The 9575-nt window shown below is 32.1% G+C and overlaps 1 protein-coding gene across 5 annotated transcripts in view; it reads right to left on the bottom strand.

Moving 5' to 3' along the window:
• Positions 1-5307: 5307 nt before the first annotated feature.
• Positions 5308-9575, bottom strand: part of fam13b (family with sequence similarity 13 member B) — a 77963-nt gene continuing 73695 nt past the window's right edge. For all 5 annotated transcript variants that reach the window (XM_028589019.1, XM_028589024.1, XM_028589023.1 and 2 more), the window contains one exon: positions 5308-9564. In XM_028589019.1, coding sequence (XP_028444820.1) covers positions 9441-9564 — 124 coding nt within the window. In that variant the 3' untranslated portion in view covers positions 5308-9440. The remainder of the gene's footprint in view (positions 9565-9575) is intronic.

Here is a 9575-nt window from a genome sequence, read left to right as displayed (position 1 = left end):
CCATAAAAAAGTCATAGTATAGTATGTCATAAAAAGGTCATAGTATAGTATGTCATAAAAAAGTCATAGTATAGTATGTCATAAAAAAGTCATGGTATAGTATGCCATAAAAAGTCAGAGTATAGTATGTCATAAAAAGTCATAGTATAGTATGTCATAAAATGTTATAGTATAGTATGCCATAAAAAAGTCATAGTATAGTATGTCATAAAAAAGTCATAGTATAGTATGCCATAAAAAGTCATAGTATAGTATGTCATAAAATGTTATGGAATATAAAAAAGTCATAGTATAGTATGCCATAAAAAAGTCATAGTATAGTATGTCATAAAAAAGTCATAGTATAGTATGCCATAAAAAGTCATAGTATAGTATGCCATAAAAAGTCATAGTATAGTATGCCATAAAAAAGTCATAGTATAGTATGCCATAAAAAAGTCAGTCATAGTATAGTATGTCATAAAAAGTCATAGTATAGTATGTCATAAAATGTTATAGAATATAAAAAAGTCATAGTATAGTATGCCATAAAAAGTCATAGTATAGTATGCCATAAAAAGTCAGAGTATAGTATGTCATAAAAAGTCATAGTATAGTATGTCATAAAATGTTATAGTATAGTATGCCATAAAAAAGTCATAGTATAGTATGTCATAAAAAAGTCATAGTATAGTATGCCATAAAAAGTCATAGTATAGTATGTCATAAAAAAGTCATAGTATAGTATGCCATAAAAAAGTCAGTCATAGTATAGTATGTCATAAAATGTTATGGAATATAAAAAAGTCATAGTATAGTATGCCATAAAAAAGTCATAGTATAGTATGTCATAAAAAAGTCATAATATAGTATGCCATAAAAAGTCATAGTATAGTATATCATAAAAAAGTCATAGTATAGTATTTCATAAAAAGTCATAGTATAGTATGTCATAAAAAGTCATAGTATAGTATGTCATCAAATGTTATAGTATAGTATGCCATAAAAAAGTCATAGTATAGTATGCCATAAAAAAGTCATAGTATAGTATGTCATAAAAAGGTCATAGTATAGTATGCCATAAAAAGTCATAGTATAGTATGCCATAAAGTCATAGTATAGTATGTCATAAAAAAGTCATAGTATAGTATGCCATAAAAAAGTCAGTCATAGTATAGTATGTCATAAAAAGTCATAGTATAGTATGCCATAAAAAGTCATAGTATAGTATGTCATAAAAAAGTCATAGTATAGTATGTCATAAAAAGTCATAGTATAGTATGCCATAAAAAAGTCATAGTATAGTATGTCATAAAAAAGTCATAGTATAGTATGCCATAAAAAGTCATAGTATAGTATGCCATAAAAAGTCATAGTATAGTATGTCATAAAATGTTATAGTATACTATGCCATAAAAAAGTCATAGTATAGTATGTCATAAAAAGTCATAGTATAGTATGTCATAAAATGTTATAGTATAGTATGCCATAAAAAAGTCATAGTATAGTATGCCATAAAAAAGTCATAGTATAGTATGTCATAAAAAAGTCATAGTATAGTATGACATAAAAAAGTCATAGTATAGTATGCCATAAAAAGTCATAGTATAGTATGTCATAAAAAGTCATAGTATAGTATGCCATAAAAAGTCATAGTATAGTATGCCATAAAAAGTCATAGTATATAGTATGTCATAAAAAGTCATAGTATAGTATGCCATAAAAAAGTCATAGTATAGTATGCCATAAAAAAGTCATAGTATAGTATGTCATAAAAAGTCATAGTATAGTATGCCATAAAAAAGTCATAGTATAGTATGTCATAAAAAAGTCATAGTATAGTATGCCATAAAAAGTCATAGTATAGTATGCCATAAAAAGTCATAGTATAGTATGTCATAAAATGTTATAGTATACTATGCCATAAAAAAGTCATAGTATAGTATGTCATAAAAAGTCATAGTATAGTATGTCATAAAATGTTATAGTATAGTATGCCATAAAAAAGTCATAGTATAGTATGCCATAAAAAAGTCATAGTATAGTATGTCATAAAAAAGTCATAGTATAGTATGACATAAAAAAGTCATAGTATAGTATGCCATAAAAAGTCATAGTATAGTATGTCATAAAAAGTCATAGTATAGTATGCCATAAAAAGTCATAGTATAGTATGCCATAAAAAGTCATAGTATATAGTATGTCATAAAAAGTCATAGTATAGTATGCCATAAAAAAGTCATAGTATAGTATGCCATAAAAAAGTCATAGTATAGTATGTCATAAAAAGTCATAGTATAGTATGTCATAAAATGTTATAGTATAGTATGCCATAAAAAAGTCATAGTATAGTATGCCATAAAAAAGTCATAGTATAGTATGTCATAAAAAAGTCATAGTATAGTATGCCATAAAAAGTCATAGTATAGTATGACATAAAAAAGTCATAGTATAGTATGCCATAAAAAGTCATAGTATAGTATGTCATAAAAAGTATGTCATAAAATATAAAAGGTCATGGTATAATGTCACAAAAGTCATAGACTAGTATATCATTAAAAAGTCATAGAATAGTGTGTCATAAAAAGTCATAAAAATGTAGTAAGGTATGCCATGAAATATCATAAAAAGTAATAAAAAGTCCCAGTATAGTATGTCATAAAATATCATAAAAAGTCATAGTATAGTATGTCATTAAAAAGTCATAGAAATAGTGTGTCATAAAAAGTCATAAAAATGTCCTAGTATAGTATGTCATGAAATATCACGAAAGTCATAGTATAGTATGTCATAAAAAGGCATAGTATAATGTCATAAAAAGTCATAGAATAGTATACCATAAAATGTCACAAAAGTCCTAGTATAGTGTGTCATAAAAAGTATGTCATAAAATATCATAAAAGGTCATGGTATAATGTCATTAAAGTCATAGAATAGCATGTCATTTAAAGTCATGGATGATATACTTTTTATGACAATTTATGACATACTATACTGACTTTTGTCATGTCACTTTGTTTGACACGTCATAGTATATTATGTCATAAAAAGTCATAGTATAGTATGTCATAAAAAGTTATAGAATAGTATTTCATAAAATATAAAACGCCATAGTATAGTATGTCATAAAATGTCATTTACACATTTACACATGAAAAATAAAATGTACAAGCTTGCAGGTATGTGGTATAAACTGTCACAAAAAGTCATAGTATAGTATGTCATAAAATGTAATTGTATAGTATGTCATAAAAAGTCATAGTAAAGTATGCCATAAAATACAAAAAGTCATAGTATAGTATGTCATAAAATGTAATTGTATAGTATGTCATAAAAAGTCATAGTAAAGTATGCCATAAAATACAAAAAGTCATAGTATAGTATGTCATAAAATGTAATTGTATAGTATGCCATAAAATATTAAAAAGTCATAGTATAATATGTCATAAAATGTCATAAAAAATCATAGTGTAGTATGTTACAAAAAAGTCATAGTATAGTATGTCTAAAAACTCATGTCATAAAATATCATAAAAGATCATGGTATAATGTCATAAAAGTCATAGAATAGTATGTCATAAAATGTCACAAAATGTCATTGTATTGTATGTCATAAAATATCACGAAAGTCATAGTATAGTATGTCATAAAAAGGCATAGTATAATGTCATAAAAAGTCATAGAATAGTATACCATAAAATGTCACAAAAGTCCTAGTATAGTGTGTCATAAAAAGTATGTCATAAAATATCATAAAAGGTCATGGTATAATGTCATTAAAGTCATAGAATAGCATGTCATTTAAAGTCATGGATGATATACTTTTTATGACAATTTATGACATACTATACTGACTTTTGTCATGTCACTTTGTTTGACACGTCATAGTATATTATGTCATAAAAAGTCATAGTATAGTATGTCATAAAAAGTTATAGAATAGTATTTCATAAAATATAAAACGCCATAGTATAGTATGTCATAAAATGTCATTTACACATTTACACATGAAAAATAAAATGTACAAGCTTGCAGGTATGTGGTATAAACTGTCACAAAAAGTCATAGTATAGTATGTCATAAAATGTAATTGTATAGTATGTCATAAAAAGTCATAGTAAAGTATGCCATAAAATACAAAAAGTCATAGTATAGTATGTCATAAAATGTAATTGTATAGTATGTCATAAAAAGTCATAGTAAAGTATGCCATAAAATACAAAAAGTCATAGTATAGTATGTCATAAAATGTAATTGTATAGTATGCCATAAAATATTAAAAAGTCATAGTATAATATGTCATAAAATGTCATAAAAAATCATAGTGTAGTATGTTACAAAAAAGTCATAGTATAGTATGTCTAAAAACTCATGTCATAAAATATCATAAAAGATCATGGTATAATGTCATAAAAGTCATAGAATAGTATGTCATAAAATGTCACAAAATGTCATTGTATTGTATGTCATAAAATATAAAAAGTCATACTATAGTATGCCATAAAATATCAGAAAAAGTCATAGTATATTATGTCATAAAGCGTCATAGTATATATAGTATGTCATAAAAAGTCATATTGTACTTAGTCTTGCATTGCCAGACCTATCTCCACACCAAACACACATTCAAAAACTTGTTTGTTTGCCTTTCTCTAAACCAATCACAATCGTCTTGGCGGTGGCTCTGCAAAATGGTCTCAGGAAGGAACTTGTTTTGGTGAAACATTTGCCACCCGCAAAAGAAAACACTGCATATAATATTAACTGAGTTAACCGTTACAGTAATGTGATCTATTCAAATTAGCTGGATACATGGTTAAACGTAATTAGCTCTCAATCCCCACCAATTGGTCCAAAAACATCCCAGTTAGATAGTAAATGCTTTAAACATATTCTTTGTAAATCTTTACAACCATCCCCCGAAAGAACCAGGCCGGCACGCCTTGTTGTACGATCCACATTTTCTTCAAAACCTGCTATTTTCATCGTGTAGCTTGCTGTAGTTTGTTGTTTTCCAAAGGGAACAGAGTTTGAGAACGGCAACACAGAGAGAGCAGAAGGCGAGGGACATCCGGCTGAACATCCACTGTCCTTGATCCAGACTATACTGTAGTATATTATGCAAATATTCTTCTCCAATTTTTTAAAAACATATTTGGCCATAATATATCTTTAAAAAAATGAGTGCTCTCAGTTGTCTGAGTTGTCAGATTTCATTTGGTTAATTTTCATACATCCCTACATACTTAACTCATCTAAATTTTAAATAAACAGGGGAGGTCGGCAGAGAATATAGTTTACTTTATGCGACTCAAGAAGGGAGAGAACTGGTGTGGCAAGCTTGTACATTTTATTTTTCATGTGTAAATGTTTACCGATTGTATTTTCTCATCGTTTTTGTTAATGAAGAAAAAACTGAAAAAAGCATTCACAAAGTAAGAAAACATTTATAGAGACATACAATATATTGATGTGATAAAACACAGTATCACATGTAGATGACCCGAAAGAAGAAAGAAACCACTCGGGTCCAAGAAATGTCGTGAAGTATCGGATTTCTAACTTTCCTGATCACATCTGTAAGCAATATGACTATTTCTCCTTTAAAATTTTAAAGATTTAAAAGACTCGCTCGACTCAAATCACTTTACAGACTTGTTAAAATATATCTTGTATCTTTTCTGTTGCCGTTTTGACCATGAAAAACTGATCATTTCTTCATGTTTTCAGATACGACACATCCGTCACTGGCTTTTCAATCCCTGTTCACCTTCAAATTTTATTCTTATTTTGGTTTTTCAGCAGCTCCAAGATAAACATTATGCTGACAACAGTGGTAAAAATACAGTTTAAGCAGAGTGTGTGTGACAATATGTGCATCAGGGCGAAAACAAATTAGACTAAAAACATTAAATAATATTGTACCACAAATATTCACACAAAGTCAATCCCACACAAAATAACCCATGACCCGAAACTGTAAAACCTCCACGCAAACTTTTATTATTGCTGCTTCTTCATGGCACAAATAATATAAACAATGCATCATGTTATTCATACTATTATGTTCTCTTTTGCCATGCAAGCTCACTACAGTAATGCTTCTATATTAGCTTATATTACACAGAGCCACAAAAATAAATCAGGAAACAGAGCAGGTTCAGGTTGGATTAACCACACACAGTGCCAGACTAACTTCTACAGCTGGTTTTACAGTTTGTGAGTAAATACAAAAGGATTATTATTGTCATTATCACACAAAATAATGGTTATGATAGTAATAGCAATATTTATAATAATAAAAAAACACATTCTCAGGGTGTCACAAATATAATGAACCAAAGGGGGTCAAACATCATGTTTTAAATAATTTAAACATTTTTGACATTCATTCCTTCGGTATTTTTTTTATTTTTTATGTACAGTACATATTTGTATAGAAGTAGTGCGTTATTTTTAGAACTAACAAATGAAAAAACACAGGGCTGCATTCGGTGAATGCTGTGCAAATAACATCTTTTTACATCAACCCCACAAACTTTACCGTCCTGATAAACCCAGCGCACCCTCCCTCTTAGCACTAACAAACACAAAACTCTTGACTAATTCAAAATTTTGTTTTCAAACCGACACCATCTGCCGTCCACTGACAGACAAAAGACTGCAGTCAACTTTGATTCTGGCAGGTAAATGATTCAGCAAAGAAAAGCACTACTTTGTCTTATCGGCCTTAAACATCTCACAAGTAACGAGCCGAGGAGGTTCTGATCATCTACTCACTCACCAGCTAGAGCTTAAGTTCAGCTTAAGTTCAGCGCCAGTTGGGAATTTCTTCGTTCCGCTTTTCAATCACACTGTGACATCTTGACTTCTGTCCGATACGTGACAACATGGCCTCTACGAAGAAGAAAAAAACGAGGACAAGCTCGTTGGCATGCATTAAACCTCAACCTCCTTTTTTCTCCTCTCCTGCCCTCATTTGACCTGCCAGCAGGAAATTAAACTTCAATGGGACTGCAGATTTCAACCAAAGAGAAACACAGCCAAGGAATGAAGCATCTTCCCTCCCTCAGTATTGTGGACATCATGCTAGAGTGCTAATCAGAGCCTTAGCACTGACCCACCAGTTCCAGGGGAAAAAGATCAGTTAACCACAAGACGTTGGTTGAGTTGCTTCTCTGTGATTAAAATCAGAACTGGCAGTTTTGGCACCTCATCGATACAATACAGCTACAAGAAAACTTCAACCAGAGGACCACCAGAGATACATCAGTTACTCAGTAACAGTCGCACCAGCTGCACAGCAACTGCTGACTGCTGCTATTCAGGAAAGCTCTCCATCTAACTGCGCTGATACCAAACTTGGTCGTACTGCCACTTCCTGTAGCCAACATGGTTTTGGTTTCAAAGAAACTGCAGCAACGTGGGCCAGATACTGGCTCCTCTCCTCAGCATTTATCACCCATTACTCCCTTAGGACCTGCCACGACTCCACGCAGCAAACTGAACAAATGAAGAGACACAGTCACACAACCAGTGAAGAATTTTTCCAGATGATTTTTGCAACAACCATATCCATCTACATCCTAAAATCTCCTCATCTGAGTAGGACTGTTTGCTATGAGCATCTTCAGTCTAATGCTGCCTTTAAGTGCCGTCAGAAATATTAAAATCCCAAACCTATGACTTCAAAACTCGCTTGCGCTTTGCGACGACTTAAAAGCGACGTCTTTTTGTCCAAGAGGGAAACGAAGTTCAGAGTGGCCAACCTTGTGTACATCTTACTGACAAATATTGCCAAAATAGAAAAAAAAACAAAGAAAATGCTAAAGAATGAAAATAAATGAAAAGGAATATCAGTCTTTCACAAACAGCTCCAAACTCACACTGGGAGTTAATACAATTCTTTTTTTTTTTTTTTTTTCATTTTCCTCAGAATACAACACATATTCTTTTTCATTCAAGAAAAAAAAAAAAAAAAACGTGAACAGCAGTGTCTCACCAACATGTATGTATACACTTTTTTTTTTATAACAAGAATACACTCACAAACTTGTTTTTAAACTTGTGAATTAATTTTAAAATCAGTCAGAAGGTGTGAAGCCTCCAGGACGTTAAACAGAGTATTAGTGACAGAATAAAATAACCGATTGCCTCGCGCCAAGGAGACTGCTTTAAGAAACTGTGACTCCATGAAGAGAGGCAAAAGAGGGATTTTTCACACAGTGGGACGTCCCAAAGAAAGAACAAGTGTCTTGAGTGAAGAGCGTCTAAAATGCCAGTCCTCGAGCTGTCCGATAAGATTCCTCAGCATGAAGGAAAACAAACACAAAGAACAAAAAGATTGAGAAAAGAAAGTTTGTTGAAATTAAAAAGTCAGAATGTCTTTTTCTCTTTCAGAAGAAGAGGAAACAAAACACAATAGACGAGTGCAACGTCTTGAGTCAAGTTAGTGATGAAGACAATGATTCCTTTTTCTCCATGTTTCAGATGAAATGCAGTCAGACGAGGCAGCAGTCGTGGCTGACGGGAGTGATTTTAAGTTTAACTGGTAGTGGTGCTGCATTCATGCCATGGGAAAATCGCTGTAAAAATGCACCTTTTATGTCATCTATAAAGTGGACAATTAAACTCAGAGTTTTGGCATAAGAACCCAATGTGTTTTTTGAAATCACAAACAAATATATGTAGTCACATATTGATAATCATATATTTATCAAACAAATGTAATGATTTAACTGATTTTGTGATCAAAAATGCTTAAAATTTGCTCAAAGATTTTTTCAATGCTTCAATGCATATCGCTCACTAATGGGGCTTTTTTTTCAGCAACTACAAAAAGCAGCTAAAAGTTATTTACTTTTTTGCCACAAAGATTTGGCAAATTAGAGCGATTAAGTATTAAAAACCATTTGAGATGTAGTGTTTATACGCCACGAGACAACACAGTCATCATGTTCTTTTAATTTATTGCTTACTAATTACATTTTTGTGGTGGTCACAGAGAAATCCACACACAGCTGCAGCCATGAGGATCGGGTTTGACCAGTCAGTGCTAGTTGAATAGTTTCTACGGCATTGGAAAGTACTACCAGAAACTCAGACCCAAGAACCATAACTTTACTTTGGTTTCTTCAGTTAAAATGAAGGTTAAGTCCCTCAAACTGGAAATGTCCCTGCCCTGGTCAAGACCTGGAACTAAATGATGACATATTGTACTGTAACTCTGAACCAGCAAGTCACTCTAATGTTGTTTTCTCCATGACACAAATGCAGCACACCAAGTGGAGGTCATGAAGTCGGAGTCTCCACTTCCTGGGCAGTAATGTGAGGTGTTTGTTAAACCTTCCCCAGGCGTCATGACGTCTGACGGACTGATGGGACATCCTGGGCAGGATGTCCTCGCAGCACTGGTGAGAGCTGTTGTGTGCGGTGACAGCTGGTGTCTGGGGAGGGCAGGTCTAGATGGATTTGGAGGAATCCTGTTTGCTGATAAGAACTTCCAGCAGGCGGAGCTTGGCCTTGATCCTCTTGTACTCCCTGTACTCCTCCAGCATCGGCACCCGGTCCTCCTTCTGAACATTTCTGAGGCAGAG

The sequence above is a fragment of the Perca flavescens genome, chromosome 10 (assembly GCF_004354835.1).
Source record: "Perca flavescens isolate YP-PL-M2 chromosome 10, PFLA_1.0, whole genome shotgun sequence".
NCBI classification, from domain to species: Eukaryota; Metazoa; Chordata; class Actinopteri; order Perciformes; family Percidae; genus Perca; species Perca flavescens.
Note: the sequence above shows the minus strand (reverse complement) of the source record. Positions and strands in the feature narration are given on the sequence as shown.